Here is a 17,896-nt window from a genome sequence, read left to right as displayed (position 1 = left end):
CTTAATGATCTGGGTCCTCATTTTACCGACTTCGCAAGATGGAAGGCTGAGTCAACCTTGAGCTGGTCAGGATCGAACTTCCTGGCTGTGGGCAGAGTCAGCCTGCAATTCTGCTTTCTAACCACTGCACCACCAGAGCATGATAGATAGATAGATAGATAGATAGATAGATAGATAGATAGATAGATAGATAGATAGATAGATAGATAGATAGATAGATGGATGGATGGATGGATGGATGGATGGATGGATGGATGGATGGATGGATGGATGGACGGACGGACGGACAGACAGACAGACGGATGAAGCACTTATATATGCTTCAAAGTGCTTTGCATTCCTCTCTAAGCGGGTTTAGAGTCAGCAAGTTGCCCCAAACAATCTGGCTCCTCATTTTGCCGACCTGAAGGACGGAAGGCTGAGTCAATCTTGAGCCGGTTAGGGTCGAACTTCCTGGCTGTGGGCAGAGTCAGCCTGCAATTCTGCATTCTAACCACTGCACCACCTAAGGCTTTGGGGGAATTAAACTTCTCTCTCTCTCTTTTTTTTTTTTCTTTAACTCCCCCCCCTCTCTTTTTCCCTTTCTCTCCCCACTTTTCTTTTAGGTATCGTAGTGAGAAGATGACCGTGAGCTACACAGAATACCTTGCCCACCGTCAGCATCACCACTTCCAAAACGGCATCGGGCACACCCTTCCCCCCTACAACCATTATTCCTGACACTGAGCCGTATGACCAGTCTCTGGACTTTTCTGCAGACCTCTTCCCAGGAGAGCCCCCTCCTTCCTGGTCTAGCTATCTCTATTACTGTACCATTTTATGATGATAATTTCCGTTGCCATGTTGACGCTTCTCCGTGGCAGGTTAAGCTCACCATGGCAACGGGTGGAAACGCTGCATCGTTACAAAGAACCCCTTCGCTCTCTTCTCTCCCCCCTCTTTTTTTTTTTTTAAAAAAATGAGTCACTGGGTTGGGTGGGTTTTCTTTTGGTTATGTCAACATAAAAAAACTGAGGTTCTTTTTTTTTTTAAAAAAAGAACATTTTAAAGTTCTATTTCATTTATCACTCAGTTGTATCCATCACCTTTTTCTGTAAAACTCTGGATGGAAGGAAAGAAGGCAAATGTGTCAGGTTAAGAGAAAAATGAAATACAACAGTCTGCTCTTAAAAATTCTTTAACATATCGGGTCCCAGGTCAGAAAGCAAGATAAAGATTGCCTTTGACTAGGATGAGCTACCAGATAAAAATTGTTAGAGACTACGCGAACCTTTTGATTTCTGGTCTGATTGATAAGCCAAATTAATTACGATGAGAAACAAAAGTGTGCTTTTGTTTTGTACCAGGGGCGTCCAACCTTGGTGACTTTTAAGACTTGTGGACTTCAACTCCCACTATTCCCCAGCCAGCACGAGTAGCTGGGGAATTCTGGGAGTCGAAGTCCACCAAGTCTTAAAACTCACCAAGGTTGGACACCCCTGGTTGAGACATAACCCTAGCCAAGACTTTCCTCACAGACCCAGATCGAGTTCCTGGTTCGAATCCTTTCAAGTTGCCCGTTCAAATCCCTGGAACTAAAAACTGGCAGATGAATAGTCTGTCTTCTTCCCGGCTCCCAGTTCCTAAATCTGACTTCGGGCGGATGGGGTGATCTGCCAAGCGCTTTCCTTCATCAGCAAGTTGACGAACAGCACCAATCGGGCTGACTCCCAAGATTCTCTTTCACTTCTCAAGAGGTTTCTTGCTGCTTCTAATCAGGAGGATTAGCTTGAAGAAACGGCTGCGTTAGGAAGCCGGCAGATTTTGATATTAGTGCCTTAGGGGACACAAGTTTTGGGAAGGAAGGCAAGGCAGCAGAAGCACAAGAGGAGGTAACTATTCCAAATTCTAAACTTTCCAGACGGGTGAAAAATGTTCTTTACAAAGCAGGAAGCCATTTTTGTCTCCTACCTTACAAGGCTTGCCCCTGTACAAATTAGCCTCTCATAGTGGCACAATTTTCGGTGCTTTTGTGGATGAAATGAAAGCCAAACTAGGTGCACTCTGCAAGGTCCAAAAAAGAAAAGCCCAGCGATTTTTATTTATTTATTTATTTTAGAAAAATCCTAAAGGTTTAATCATTTTAAATTAAAAATCCAATTGCGGTTACCTTTTTTACGAAGCTGCAATGCAGTGCTAGAAGTATATTTGGATAGTAGTCATAGGAAATTGTGCCAAGTTAGCAGAATCGGAATTGTTACCATCTCCGGGTTGACATAGCAGAGAGACCTTATCCTAACCAGGGGTGGGCAACCTTGGCTCTTTTATGACTCGTGGACTTCAACTCCCAGAATTCCTGAGACAGCGTGTCTCAGCTTGGAAACTTCTCCCTTTCCCCTCAGCGTGGCCGGCTCAGGAATTCTGGGAATTGAAGTCCAAGAGTCACAAAGCAGCCTAGGCCAGGGGTAGGCCACCTTGGCTCTTTTATGACTCGTGGACTTCAACTCCCAGAATTCCCGAGCCAGTGTGGCTCAGCTTGGAAACCTATCCCTTTCCCCTCAGCATGGCTGGCTCAGGAATTCTGGGAGTTGAAGTCCACGAGTCATAAAAAGAGCCAAGGTGGTCTACCCCTGTCCTAACCAACCTTGAATTCTGAGAAGGACTTTCACAGAGTTCTCATTTCAGTGGCTTCCTGAACTCGTACGAGCTTCAATGAAATGGATCTCAGTGATCTATTTCAGAGATCCTCCCTGGTAATTAGAAGAACAACCTGGAGGAGGCAGGCACTATTTGGGCAGACGTCCTCTCCTATTTCATCTGATTTAGGGATGCAGTCTTAATAAACATGGACTGCCACAATAACCAACGGAGCTGTATCCCAGGTCATAAAAAGTACTTTTGAAAGAATTGACCGTGATCCCAGCTGGGGAAGGGAGCAGAAAGCCGTTTCGTCACAGTCTTTCCTTCGATCCACAGTATTTGAACGTCCGAAGATTAACTTTCTGTTTCAATGCCTTAATTTTCAAATAAGCAAAAATTCTGGAAAAAAAAAAGAAAAAAAGGGTGCAACAGATGAGGAGACCCCATCGGAGCTTCGGTTGAAGTTCTTGGGGTGTCTTTCCTGTCGGGAGGGTGGAAAAAGGGGTTCATTTTTTATGTGAAAAGTATTGTTGGTTGCTGTCTAATTGCAACTTTCCCTGTTTTGCCTTGAAAGGGAAACTTGAGCACAAGTTAAAAATTTCTCTGCTGCAAGCATTTGGAATATTCTACCATAGCCACCCAACACACAAACCAACACACACACACACACACACAAAAAAAAACCACACAGAGCCATCTTTCTCATTACAGTTCATGCTTCTGGGTGAGCTCAATGTTAAAAAGTTTTTTTAAAAAAAAAAAGAAAAAAAAGAAAAAGATCTATTATATATATATATATTAAAAATATATATGTGTATTTAAAGGTGCTAATCATCTTAAGCAGGTCACGTGACTGGTCATGCGGACTCTAGAATCATATCAAGATTTTTTTTAGAAAAAAAAAATCCTCAATATATGCAGATGTTATACAGAATTTCTTACCAGTGTAATAATGATATACTGATTTAAATAAAATAATCCTGCAGGGTTTGAAGGAAGAGGTCAGCAATACTTCCCACCGTGGCTTGGAGGAGGAACAAAACAAAAACAAAAAAAGATCATCTTGTCAGCATAATGCACAATATTTTTTTTTTATCATTATTTTCTCTCGTTTTGTGGGTGTCTCCATATAGCTATTGCTTTGGGAACTTAATCAAAAACAACTGCTGTTGTTCAAAGGGTTGAACAAACTGGAAAGGTGCGCTTTAAAAAAAAAAGAAAACCAAAAAAAACCTCCAGACTCTTTTGAACCTGTTGTAAATCTCTTTATCTATGTTTGTTTTGAGAGCTACTCCTGGAATCTTGCAAGGCTGGTGAGATGCACCAGCGATAACCTTGGACACATCGGTGGTGATCCGGCTTCAGTGGCACCTGCTTTGTTTTTACCTGGCTGTGTTTCTTGGGTCATGGAAGGGCTGGCTGTGCGAAGGGGCTACTGTTCCTTACGGCTGGGGTCTTCAACCCTGGCAACATTATGACTTCTGGACTCTCAGAATCCTGGGAGCTGAAGTCCACAAGTCGTCACGTCGGCAAGGTCGGAGAGCCCTGCCTTACTCAATCGCCCCAACCGTGCTGCCCCTCCTGAGGCCTTCGCCCCGACCCAAAGTGGGCTCTTGCGGTTCCTCCTCCGCCTTCAAAGCCGCGTCCGTTTCCAACCTCTCCTCTGAGTTTCTTCGGGGTCACTGAGCCACAGATGGCTGTTGTTTAGGAAGGCGGTTGTGTTTTTCTTGCCTTATTTCATTCCAAAAACAAAATCAAAAAGGCGGTTTAGTTTTAGCTTTAAACGTTTTTCTTTCTTACACCCCGTGGGCTGAAGGACAGCTTGGGAACTAACGTCCGGCTGAAGCTAAGAGAGAGGAGATGGTGGGGCCACCGTTCCATCCAGGAGAGGACGCAGGTGCAGCGGTGTGCGTTGCTGTCAACGCCATCTTCGCTCTGGGGTTGGGCGTGGAGCCCGTGAGGAAGGAAGCACCCGGTGCTGATGTGCCGTCAGCTGGGGGCACCTGCCCCACCACCCACCCCCATTTCACATTAACGATCTCAACCTCTTGACGTATCTTCAACTTGTCTGGGTTCTTGAAACTGTCTGGAGTAGCCGACATTTTGTGTGTTGGACTGAACCAAAGACGCCTCCAGCCAAGCCTCAATGCTGCTTCTTAAAATGTCTGCCTTCCGATCCTTCAAAGCCTCTGCAGGATGCAAATGGGTTAACTTTTTTTATTTTTGTACAGTTTCTAACTGATTTTTTGCTAGTGATGTTAAAATTAAGTTTTGAGGATCCGCCGCGGCTCCTCCCATGAAATTAAAACTGGTGACTTTTATGTTTAAATAAAATAATATAGAAACCCCGACATGTGCCTCAGATTCTAAGGGTTTCTGGTTACACTTCTTAAGACCAGCAATGATTCTTTATATACAAAGATATGTGTGTGTGTTTTTTCCTTGTTTCTTTTTTTATTATTACTGTTTCAGACGGAAAGAAAATTTCCTTCTGCTCTGAAAGCCAGTGGCCACACCACTGGTAACATAAATGCACTGAGTTAAAAAGAGAAGAAAAAAAAACCTTTTGTAACAACTTATGACTGTTTTTGTATATCAAAAAGCTGATTCTTTCCAAAAGATTTGGATCTAGTTTCTAAGTTATTTTAGTGTTTTATATGTTACAAGAATTAATTGTTCACCAGCATAACTAGTTATCTTCAATGGAAAAAGTGACATAGGTGGGCAGACGATCTACCTGGCGTAGCTCGGAAGCCCCTCCCCCTTCTTTTCCTTTATTGATTACAATATGATCACAGATTACCACAAACCTCCTTCCATTAAGACTAGATTCTTCTTATTTCCATGTTTAATTTGCTATTAGTGTGAAGAAACTGTTGATTAAAAAAAAAAAGAAGGGCATTTTATTAGTATGGCTTAAAGGTAAAAATGAGGAAAAAGCAAAAAAAAACTACTTTTAGAAGGTAATTTGTGGGTCTGTGAGATATGGCTGTGGAAAGATATTGTAGTAGTTTTAACACTATTGTTATTACCTTTTAAATCATTTACCCAATAAAATGAGGAAAAATCACAGCTGCTTGTATTAATGGTTTCCTTGCACTTTGATGCCTTTCCTTAAGTTTTAGATCCGGTTGAGTTCAACCAGAAAGGATGACAGGATCTAGGAAAGCCCCATCACTACCCCTTAGAGGCTAGAGAGATTTGAAATAAACTTTAGAAAAGTTTACAGGTAGTCCTTGACTTATGACAATTCACTTAGCGACCGGTCAAAGTTACAACAGCACTGGAAAAAAAGGGACTTGGATCAGAGGAGACATATAAAAGTGGGCAGATTGAAAACAAACTGGTTGTGCATTCTGAAGGAGGCAGTTGAATTTAAGAAATAACAGTAGGCGTCTTTTTAAAAGGTTAGGTTCTTTGGAATACATGGGAGAATATTAAGGTTGGAAGGGACCTCGGAGGTCTTCTAGTCCAGCCCGCTGCTCACAGCAAGAGATCCTCTATTGAAGCTGGCAGGAAAGTCTAATCTGCTAAACCAGCCACCGTGAAGAAGTTAGCACCAAGGGATTAAAATACCAGTTACAACCGTTGGTATAAAATATTTATCTCCCTGAAACAAAAGATAAGCAGCTTTTTTCACAAACATTTTATTTTGAGATAGGGAAAAAAAAACATTTTGAGACAAACTCTACATAGCCATAAACCCAAATACACAATTTTGTTGGAAAATGACTTACATTTTTTTTTAAAAAAATCAAGTCTTTTTAAAAAAAATATCTTAATAAAATGATCTTAGTAGGTGACTCTATTTTTAATTCCCCCAAAGTGGAAATAACTCTACTTTTAACTATCCCTTGATAGGCAGAATGAGCTAAAACACTTTTTTTTTAACATTTGAAGGCTATTTGACTAGGAAAATAAGATAGTATGGCCACGAAGAACAAGGTTCTTTTTTTTGCCAAGCTGCCAACTGAACTAAGACACTAGAAGGAAAGGGACCATTTCAGATAGCTGCAGCAACGTCAGTAAACTTCCAGTTTCCCAGTTCTGCAAACATCTCGGGTGTTTGTAAGAACCACACGTTTTAGCTAAAATTACAGCAATTCGAGAAACATCCAGCTTTGAGGACCCGCAAAAAGTCCTTTGACGAGGTCCTGCTTTGAAAAATAAATCTTAAAAATAAAAATACACTTGCATCATGAAAGTTTAACAGCGGTATATCTCATCCCATTGCACAATCTCAGGTGTAGATAAAACCAGCGTTAATCTGACGTAGATTGAGTGATGGTGCCTTTTGGCTATGAGAGAAGAACTCATTTCTGAGGTTTTTTAAAAAATTATTATTTCCAAAGCACACTCAATTTCCATGATGAGAAAGATATCAAAACCCTGACGCAGGCCACAAAAAAGGGGCAAGCTTCACTGAGGTACTCGACGTTAAAAAGTGCACACATGCCTATCTCCCTGGTTTGTGATGGCCCCCAAAAGACAACTTCTAACTAGAGTTCCAAGAAGTTCTACAGCCAGAAATGGAGGCCATGGGCAACCTTGGCCTCAACGATCACACGAGATGTTAAAAGCAAAAGGAAAGCAACTCGAAAGAATTCCATACCCAGTAGATAGAAACAACTTAGATTCTTCCAAGACTTTATGAAAAGAGAAAGTGATGGGAATGGGGATGCTAATGGAGAGGACCAAAGCATTCCAAGGCTGCGTCTTTGGCCTCCATGACAATCTGCTGGCGGCTTTTTTTCAAGCCTCTTTCCAGGATGCTCCGAGCCAACCCTTCATTCAAAGGATTTGGCCAACGAAAGCTGCCAGGTACCAGAAAACTGAATAGCCACAAAGGTTTTTCATTTTGAAGGAGGCCGAGAAATCCTTGTTGCTTTGGGTTAACCGATTTATGCTATTATTTCCTTCCCACAACCGATCTATAAATTAAAACGTGTGTCCCTCTAACTGCATTTTTTGCCCCAGCGTGGAAAATCTTTCTGTACTTCCATTTCAAGAAGGAAATATGGCACGTTCTTCCTTGCACTGTTAGTGATTTACAAAGAACACGGCTGACTGGGGTTCCACAAAGGACCCTGAATTTATCTTAAAAGTTCAGAATGTCCTACTACTTCATTTCCCCCCCCCCAATAAAGCTCACCAGCTTAAATTTAGGGGGGAGGGGGGAGAAGGAAAAATCCCAGCTCTAGAACAAACAATATTAGCTATCTTTCCTGCTGAAGATGCTCTTTTTATCGAATGAGAATAGCAACCTTCCGGACAGATCGAGCATCAGCAGTCCCTTATCTCTCCATGATCTGGTTGCTTCAGCCCAGAACTCAAAATTCTAGTTCGCAGAAGTTGCAACTTGGTTCAATGGACTCCACAGCTCTGCCAAATCACAGAAGGAAAGAAAAATGCTCCCTCAAAAGAGCTTTAGAAGTCCCTGGTCTATTCATCCATGTAAAAGAAAACTTCAACAGTGGCTAGAGAAAAGTGATTTAAAAAGAAAATTCCCAATCTGTTGCGCTAGCAAGGCAGCTGTTTCATCAAATAACCTGGACTCGAACAGAGGACATGGAATGTTTTTCAAACGTCTCAGCTATTTTATGATCTGGAAAGAAAATAAGTGCCACCTGTTTTACGAGCAGCAAGTAGTTCTGAAAGCAAATTCAAAGTCTCTCCTGTGATCAAGAGGCACCCAGACACTTGGCTACATGGTCTACAAAAAACAACACTTAAGGCCATGGTATGGATGATAAATATGGCACAGAATCAAAGGATAGATCCAGACTGATCACTGAGATCATGTAGAAATACGAAGATCACTTTCTCTAACAGATCCAAATAAGAAACCTGCCCTCTAGCTAATTCTTGGCTTTAAAAAAACCCCCTCAATATTCACTATTTAAAACAGCCATGCGTATCTCCTTGTACGTTTTACGATCCTGTTATGGAAGGGATCCTAAAGAACTGTCACCCACAGGCATACACACACAAACACACACAAATACACTGTGGCTATGTTATTCATCTAGAAATTTCACCGCATGTACGTCTAACTGTTAAAATATGCCACGTTGCCACGTTGAAGAGTAAACATCAAGGTTGAGCAGAGCAGAAGTAGACACCTTGCTCCCTGCTAGGTTTTGACCATCTGGAATTTGGCCCAAGAAACACAGGGACAAAATTTCCCACTGGGCAACATAGAAAGATAGAACTGTGACAGCTAAAGCATATTCACAGTTGAATATTTACAAAATGTCTCACCAGCTACGAATACAAACAAAAAACGAAACAAAAAAAACCCAAGAACTACAAAGCCCCCAAGTAGAAGATAACTTCTCTGATCATGCCAAACGGCAGTGAGATTCAGGTTTTGGTCAACTGGAATGAAATATTCAAAACTACCTTTTGAAGTTCTTCATGCTGAGTAGCCACCCCACCCCGTAACTTCCCACATTCAGGTGGAAAGGGCAGATAAGGTTGACCCTTAAGGCAAATTTTCTCTGCTTGAGGTATCAAAGGCTGCCCGACATGGGACTTGTAAGGCAATACAACAGGAGACAACTGGTGGGTTGGGACAAAAGAGTAACCGGGATATAATTCAGAACATCTATCACGGCAACAACTCAAAAAACTAAAGGTCCTACTTCTCCCTTTCTCCAATTTACTCCAATGCTGAAAAGACAATTATTCCTCAATATCCATGAAGGATAACTTTTGCAGCTTGGCTAATTTAGTCAAACCGGGCTAGTTTCATTTAATACTCCTGAATATATGTTGTTTCCCCCCAAGGATCTCCAAATACGTTGGTCTGAGGGTCCTCATCTAGCACAGTATTGCTAGATGGTGACTCATAGATGAAGAAAAATTATGTTTTCTTCTGGAGTGTCCTAGAAGGGGGAAGTTGATATATATATATATATATATTATGTGTGTGTGTGCGTGTGTGTGTGTGTGTGTACATAACATCGAATATATGTATGTACAATATGCAATACATATACATATACATATACTTAACTATGACATAGAGTCCAACTCCAAATTGGCAGATTTTCTTGGTCAATGCCTTTAAATGAGACAAATCCATCTCCTAATCTCCAAATCTTAATCCAGCAATTAAACTGTTTTTCACCAATTAATTTAGAAGAACAATCTGGGAGCAGGTATGATGGCATCTGAGGAGGCTTCAGCTTAAACTTTTAGGAGCTTCAGAAGGCAGTGTTTAGCAAGTAAATTGTAACTGTTCCCCATATGCTTAACCCATTTCAACAACGCACCAACCTTTGCATTTGCACTGATAGTGAGGAAGCACCGAATACTATTCACACGCAAAGTCTACATGAGAAGAGGTTACGTGCTGAAGGTAAAACTGCCACGCAGGAGGAAAAACTCACTGAAGACATGAGAACATGGAACAGTGCTTTCCATCAGCCATAGTCCATGATATGATGGACATGTCAAACTCCAAAGGTCCAAGGTGGCAAGATCAGAAGTTGTACTCTAGGTCTACCTGTGGCTTTTTTTGTCTAAAGAAGCCCACGTGTTTTGCCATCCTTGCCAGCTACAGGTAATCAAGACTTGGCAGAATAGCAGGAAGATAAAACTTCCAAGTCATAATAGAAGAAAGAAATCGAAAACAATATAGGCTGTGTTCATCTCCGGCCCCAAATACAATCACTGGTTCTCCTAGATCCTTCAACAAAGAAGCAAGAACCAGGATGGAGTCTCAGGATATTTTCTTAGCTGGGGATCGCAGTACATCCACACCGAGCTTAAAGAATGGGACAGCGTTGTAGAAAAGGAGGATTATGAGTTTTCCATGGAGCATAGTCATAATGGACTGGTGTCCCGATGCCCAGATTCTATACCAGGGGCCATAGAAAGGATCGGAAATTGCCGGACACAGCATGTTGTTCAAGTTCACTTCAGTGATCTAGAAGAACAGGAGAAAGATTGGCTTTTAGAGAGAGAGAAAAATGGTCCTTGCACTGTCTTACAACAATTAGCCTACTTTTCTCAATGCCTCCGGTCCTTGAATATTATACTTATTTATTAAATTCGTAGGTCACCCTTCTCACTCTCCAGAGGGACTATGAACCTGAAATATGTCAGATCTTCTTTGTCTCCCTCCGGCACCCAAGTTTACACCCAAACAACACCCTCAAACAAATTTAATTTTGAAGCTTTTTTAAAAAAAAACACTGCAGTTTCCTCTTGTTTAATCTACTTGGCTAGATGGTAAATCATTTAAAACAGGGATTCTTTTCTCTTTTCTCCAAGCTACATTTTCTGTGTGTTTTTTTTCTTACTTACTTACTTGCTCCATTGGCATAGTTTTTACTAAACCCACCCATAGACCACCCAGGGAGATAGATACATATACATATACATATACATATACATATACATATACATATACATATATATATACATACATAGATACATACATACATGTGTGTGTGTGTGTGTGTGTGTGTGTGTGTGTGTTAAATGTCTGCTAAATATTCAGATTACCTTGCTAGGCCCCAAACATGGGACAAACCTTATTTCCTGTTTCAGGCCAACCCAGGGACATCCACAGGCAGTGGTCACAATAGTGACAGCTCATATTTGTGTAATTTTTTTTGAATTGCTAACAAAGTCTCCCTTTAATTCTTTGTTAGCAATTCAAAAAAAATTACACACACACACACAAACACACACACACACACACGTGTGTGTGTGTGTGTGTTAAATGTTTGTTAAGCATTCAGAATACACTTGCTTAGTCCCAGACACGGGACAAATCTTATTTCCTGTTTCAGCCTAGCCCAAGGCCATCTACAGGCAGTAGCTACAGCAGTGGCAGCTCATATTTGTGTAAATTTTTATATATATATATATATATATATATATATATATATATATATATATATATATATATATATATATATATATATATATATATATATATATATATATATATATATATATATATATATATATATGGGTTAGGACGCTGAGCTTGTCGATCAGAAGATCGGCTCGGCAGTTTGGCGGGTCAAATCCCGAGTGCCACGTAGCAGAGTGAGCACCTATTACTCGTCCCAGCTTCTGCCAACCTAGCAGTTCGAAAGCATGTAAAAATGCAAGTAGAAAAATAGGGACCACTACAGTGGGAAGGTAATAGTGTTCCATACACACACACACACACACACACACACAAAATCCATATAAGTAAATAGACTTACGAGTCCCAAAATCTGTAAAAAGGTGTAGTGGTAGACAAACATCAACCCAGTGGACAGCAAAGCCCACCAGAAATTCCATGATGCCTCGGGAGTGTAGACACCTGTTCGGAGGAGAGAAAAAGAGAAAATTGTTTAGGGCTATTTCAAGGTGGGCACCCATTCTTCCTTTAACGAAGTAGCAATTTTCACCCTGAAAATCCAAGGTTATTGCCATACAGAACATAAGCTGGTAGAAATGCCGATGTAGCAGACCAGACTGAAAGTCAAGGAAGAGAATTGCAAACATCTCAAGATACTGAGAAGATCATGGCTGGCTCCTGGCTTGAAAAAGTTTGTGCACTCATCCTTATTTTAGCAGACCAGGACCACAGAAGTCAATGCCGGAGCAGGCCTGAAACTTAATTAATTAATTATTCAATTAATTAAATTAATTAACAGCCTCATTCAGCCAAATTAGGCCTTGGCTCACAACCATTCCTTTAGTGACTGTTCAAAGTTGCAACTTACAGGTAGCCCTGAGCTTATACATCCGTAATTTAGGTTGCTAAGTGAGATAGTTGTAAAGGGAGATTTGCCCCAGTCTGCGACTTTTCTTGCCCAAGGTGTTACGTGAATCACTGCAGTTGTTCAGTTTGCAATACTGTTGTTAAGTGATTATTTACGGGAGCACCTTCTGCCGGCGTCAACCTCCCATCGTCCTGTGCGCTCCCATAGAGAGGGCCTCCTCAGGGTGCCGTCGGTCAGGGAATGCCGACTGGCGGCCCCCAGGGGGAGAGCATTCTCTGTGGGCACACCTGCCCTGTGGAACCAGCTTCCTGTTGAGCTCCGGATGGCTCCCGACCTTCGCTCTTTTCGCCGTGACCTGAAAACTTGGTTATTTGAGCTTGCCGGCCTGGACTGAGGGATTGGGATTTTAAATTTTTTAATTTTTAAACTTTTAAAATGTGTTTTACATATTAGGGATAATTTAATTTCATTTATTTTAACTTTGTATAGTGTATATTGTATATTGTGTTTTAATTGCCCTGTACACCGCCCCGAGTCCTTCGGGAGAAGGGCGGCATATAAATCCAATAAATAATAATAATAATAATCCGGATTCCTTTGCTTGTCAGAAGGGACGCTGCAACCGTCATAAGTGCCTGCCAGGTGCCAAGCGTCCAAATTTGGATCACCTGACCACAGGGAAACTGAAATGGTCACAAGTGTGAAAAGCGGTCATCGGTCACTTTTTTCAGTGCCGTTGTAACTTTGAACGGTCAGTAAACGAACTGTTGTAAGTCGAGGACTACCTGTGCTCATATGAATTAGGAGGAGTGTCTGAGACAGAGGTCTTCAAACTTGGCCACTCTAAGACTTGTGTACTTCAACTCCCAGAATTCCTCAGCTGGCTGAGGAGTTCTGGGAATTGAAGTCCACAAGCCTTAAAGTTGGAAGACCCCTGTCTCAGAATCTGTGTAATCCTCCCCCATTATTTGGACCTATGTGATATTTTCCTTTACAAATAGTCGTCAACAGCCATTTGTTTAGTGACCGTTCGAAGTCTGCAGCGGCGCTGAAAAAAGCGACTTTCACGCTTTCGTGCTTACAACCGTGGCAGCATCCCCTGGGTCATGTCACCCAAATTTGGGCGCTTGGCAACTGGCATATACTTACGACGGTTGCAGCATCCTGAGATCGCCCGGTCTAAGCTTCCCATCCCAGCTGGCTTCCGACAAGCATAAGTCAACCGGGGGGCAGCCTGATGGTTTCGCTTAACAACCTCGTGGTTCACTGAACAACTGCAGCGATTGGCTTAACTGTGGCAGAAAGGTCATAAAGTGGGCACACAGCTCACTTAACAACTTGTCTTGCTGAGCGACGGAAATTTGGAACTCAGTTGTGGCGCTAAATCCAGGACAATTTGTGGAGAGTTCTGGCACTCCTAACTAATGACAATTTGGTGCATCGAACTAGAAACAGTTAACTAGAAATAGTTAACTACTAGAAAGCTTCCTTCTAGACACGCTCCAGGACCCAACCAGCCCAATTTGAAGTAGGGAGCTTTACAAACCATTGTACAAGCCAAGGGAAAAAGACCCAGGCAAATTCCTGGCAATCTGGCCAGCTGGAAAAGAAATCTACACGTTTATTTTTCCAATTCCAATTTAATTCTGAGCTTTTGAATTTCAGCTGAGGAATGCTTTCTCTTCCCTCTTTGATGTCTCTCCGGTCAGAAATTCCTTCTCTGCAAACAGTGGAAAACCACTAGAATGTTGACCAGTAACTTACTCATCTGGGAAATGGGTAAAAAGGAAGAGTGCAGGGAGGAGAGACGGTGGGGAAGAAATAAAATCACACTTCTCCTTCCTAGCCTAACTCAACTTCTCCAGAGCTCCTCGTGAATCATTAGAGATAGTCCTCGACTTATAACCATTTGTTTAACAACTACTCAAAATTGCAACAACGTTGAAAAATGTGACTTAGGACTCAATTCTTGCACTTACGACCACTGCGGCATCCTTGTGGGGGGGGGTCATCTGACCCAAATTTGAGCACTTTGCAACCGGCATGTATTTACAGCCGTTGCAGCAACCCAGGTTGATGTGACCGCCATATGCAACCTCCCAGCCGGCTTCTGACAAGCAAAGTCAATTGAGGGAAGCAGGATTCATTTAACATCCACATGATTCACTAAAAGCTGCAATGATTAAGCTTAACAATCTATAACAAAAAATGTGGTAAAATAAGTATGACTCGCCGAACAACCGCCTTATTTAGTAATGCAAATTCTGGTTCCGAGGGTTACCTGCAGAATAATCTTTTTTTTCTAACGCAAAACTAGAGAAACTTCACCACAGCTTAGCAATAAATCTTTTTTTAAGCATATATTTTATTAATTTTTGTTAACATTAATATTTGGTAAACAGCATGTTGTCTGGGCTTATATTTACAAACAATAACAATTAATTTCTATAGTTCCCTATTCCACATAATAGCTTTCCTTGATTTTCTCTTCTTCCAATAATATTAAAGTAGTACATTTCTTAGTAATATTAGTAAACAGCAATTGAATATTGACATTTTTCTAGTATTTCTACGAATAACAACCACATCAATATAAATCCTCTTTTCTAATTAATCATCTTAATCACCTTGTGATAGATCCTTTTTAAAGTTCTCATTTAAATTTGTTTACCCCGCAATGTTCAAAAAAAAAAACATTTTTTCCTGTTAAGATTTTCTTAGAGTTAATTACACTTAAGTATTTAAGTCTTTTTCCTCATACAAGCCATCCCAACACTTTTACGTTTCTCACATCTTAAAACAAAAAGAAAAAAAGAAAGAAATAATATACTACTTGAAAAACATGTTCCTCTTAAGCTAAAGAAATCTGAACTGTCTATACAAGTCTATGTTCTTAGCTGTAGAGAAAGAAGTGGACAGATAGTTCTCAAACCATGACCAGTGGTGGGATTCAAATAGGGGAACAACCGGTTCTCGGTGTGGATGCCGCTTCCGGAAGTCCATTCTGGGCCTGGGCAAGAAAAAATTAGCTACCGGTTCTGCCGAAGGGGTGCGAAATGGCTGAACCCCACCATTGGTTACATGCGATTGGTAAACGATGGCTTGTTATTTAAGCTTTGCTGAGACTTTAATAGCAAATTTCAAGCTTTTAAAATATTAGGGGGAAAAACCCACAATTTCAAAAGAACATCCTAACATATCAGACACTCAAAGAGATCTCAAAGGAATCCATGGCAGGTGGAGGAGTTCTGGAATCTGAGTTCTTGGATCGTGCCAGCAAGATCCTGTTTGTTTGTTTGTTTTAGAAAACTTATATGGCTAAGGACTTATATTACTCACAGTAGTTATGGGAACCAGGAACCACTCCACTGTTGAGAGCCTTCCCGTAGATAGAACATAGAATCATAGCATTGAAAGGGACCTTGGAGGTCATCTAGTCTAATCCCCTGCTCGGGCAGGAAACCCTATATCATTCCAGACAAATGGCTGTCCAGTCTCTTCTTAAAAACTCCCAGTGTTGGAGCATTCACCGCTTCTGGAGGCAGGTGGTTCCACTGGTTAATTGTCCTCACTGTCAGGAAGTTTCTCCTTAGTTCCAGGTTGGTTATCTCCTTGGATTAGTTTCCATCCGTTGCTTCTTGTCCTGCCCTCAGGTGATTTGGACATATATTATATGGCTACCTAGAGGACAGGGAGGCCTGGAGGAACGTTGTCCATGGGGTCGCGATGGGTCGGACACGACTTCGCAACTAACAACAGCAACAACCACCTATGCTAATCCTAGGGAAGTCCCAACGACATGTTCCCCAGAGAAGGTCCACAAGGCAATGTTAGTTAGTGGTGGCAACTAGGCTTTCATTCATTTGTTCTTTCTATTGAACAACATGTTTATCCCACCTTTGAGAAACATGAATGGAAGGTGAAGTTCAGGGTTTGCAGGCCACCAGTAGAGGGCGGCAGAGAGTTGCAGAAACCCAAAGGAGATGGCCAGTCTCCTGAAATAGGTTTGAAAGCTCTCCTCCTGGCCCAGGGGTGGGCAACCTTGCCTCTTTTACGACTCGTGGACTTCAACTCCCAGAATTCCTGAGCCAGCCACGCTGAGGGGAAAGGCAGAGGTTTCCAAGCTGAGCCATGCTGGGCTCAGGAATTCTGGGAGTTGAAGTCCACGAGTCATAAGGACCAAGTTTGAAGACCCCTGCTCTAAAGGTACCAGTAGTTCCACCGGACGTAGAGTTGGTCTATAGCAAGGGTAGGCAACCTCGGCTCTTTTATGACTCGTGGACTTCAACTCCCAGAATTCCTGAGCCAGCCACGCTGAGGGGAAAGGGAGAGGTTTCCAAGCTGAGCCATGCTGGGCTCAGGAATTCTGGGAGTTGAAGTCCAAGAGTCATGAAGAGGCCATAGATTCCCCACCCCATCCTGGACAAATAGTGGTTGGCCAACAAATGAAGAACTACATTATGCAAAGCCAGTGGGGCCCATTCACACAACTCTACCATTTCTTGGGTGAGAGGGGAGGAATTCATTTGTTGATGACTTTCCCTTTGTCCAGAGGGCAGACATGGAAGTAATGGGCAGAAGCTTGTTTAAAAGGAGATTCAACCTAGAAGTGAGGAGAAACTGCATGACAGTGAGAAACAATTAATCGGTGGAACTATTCGCTTCCAGAAGTTGTGGCTGCTCCTTTGCTGGAGGTTTTTAAGAAGAAATTGGACAGCCATTGGTCTGGAATGGTATGAGGTTCCTGCCCTGAGCAGGGGGGGTTGGACTAGAAGACCTCAAAGGTCCTTTCCCGTCCTATGACTCCATGTTCTGTGTTTTTAAACTGTGAAAAGCTTTGCTGGAGTTTTGTCGGACTGCTGAAGTGGAAACGTAGCAGCCTTAGTTAAGAACCGCGGAGCAAAATTAACATTCAGCGGCTGACGGCTCTCCCATTCTTCTCTAGAACACCACGATGGAGGTCCTGATTAGCTAGGAAGACAGGATATAATTAAATAGTGCCTGTAAGGCCCCACAGAAAGACCTACCTCCTTTCCATAGCAGGTAGATGGGCACAACGTAGAGCATGATATGTTGAATGTAATAAACTTCCATTTCAAAAGGTAGCTGCAAAAAAAGAAGAAGAAGGAACAGATTTATAAATATAGACTGGCGTGCACACAGCTCAGAATAATTCTCCCTGACTATGTGATCAACTTAGATTTGATGTCAGGTCTGTTGTATTCAACAGAGCAGAGGTCCCCAACCTTTTGGACACCGGGGACCAGTTCCGTGGAAAGAGGTTTTTTTCCGAGGACGGGAAAGGACGTGGTTTTGTGTGCTGCCTGCATTTCGTGGATGGGGCTTTGCTTGTTTGTGCGGACTGGTTGCTGGCATGCTGCAGCCCAGTACTGGTCCACGGACCTGGGGTTGGGGACCCCTGTTCTAGAAGAAAGACTATGTTATTCATCAGGACAACTGCACACCTATTTCCCAGTTTGTTCGACAGCTCAGGTGAGCAGGCTTGAATTGACACCTTGCACCTATTACCTTTAAGGTAA

At 42.1% G+C, this 17,896-nt stretch overlaps 2 protein-coding genes across 3 annotated transcripts in view; one reads left to right on the top strand and one right to left on the bottom strand.

Annotated features, from left to right (window-relative positions):
- The window catches only part of AMMECR1 (AMMECR nuclear protein 1), a gene marked incomplete at its 5' end in the record, with an annotated part of 85,449 nt that extends 79,758 nt beyond the window's left edge, over positions 1-5,691 (top strand). Inside the window, one exon of the mRNA XM_083372352.1 lies at positions 606-5,691. Within this exon, the coding sequence (XP_083228478.1) occupies positions 606-720 (115 nt within the window). The 3' untranslated portion in view covers positions 721-5,691. The remainder of the gene's footprint in view (positions 1-605) is intronic.
- A 565-nt stretch (positions 5,692-6,256) lies between these two features.
- The window catches only part of TMEM164 (transmembrane protein 164), a 34,094-nt gene continuing 22,454 nt past the window's right edge, over positions 6,257-17,896 (bottom strand). For both annotated transcript variants that reach the window (XM_083371909.1, XM_083371908.1), the window contains exons 5-7: positions 17,384-17,462; positions 11,850-11,950; positions 6,257-10,552 (exon numbers count right to left, since the gene is read on the bottom strand). In XM_083371909.1, coding sequence (XP_083228035.1) covers positions 10,346-10,552; positions 11,850-11,950; positions 17,384-17,462 — 387 coding nt within the window. In that variant the 3' untranslated portion in view covers positions 6,257-10,345. The remainder of the gene's footprint in view (positions 10,553-11,849; positions 11,951-17,383; positions 17,463-17,896) is intronic.

The sequence above is a fragment of the Vipera ursinii genome (assembly GCF_947247035.1).
Source record: "Vipera ursinii genome assembly, chromosome: 12".
NCBI classification, from domain to species: Eukaryota; Metazoa; Chordata; class Lepidosauria; order Squamata; family Viperidae; genus Vipera; species Vipera ursinii.
The sequence above is the reverse complement of the archived record's forward strand: the minus strand, read 5'-3'. Positions and strand labels throughout refer to the sequence as shown.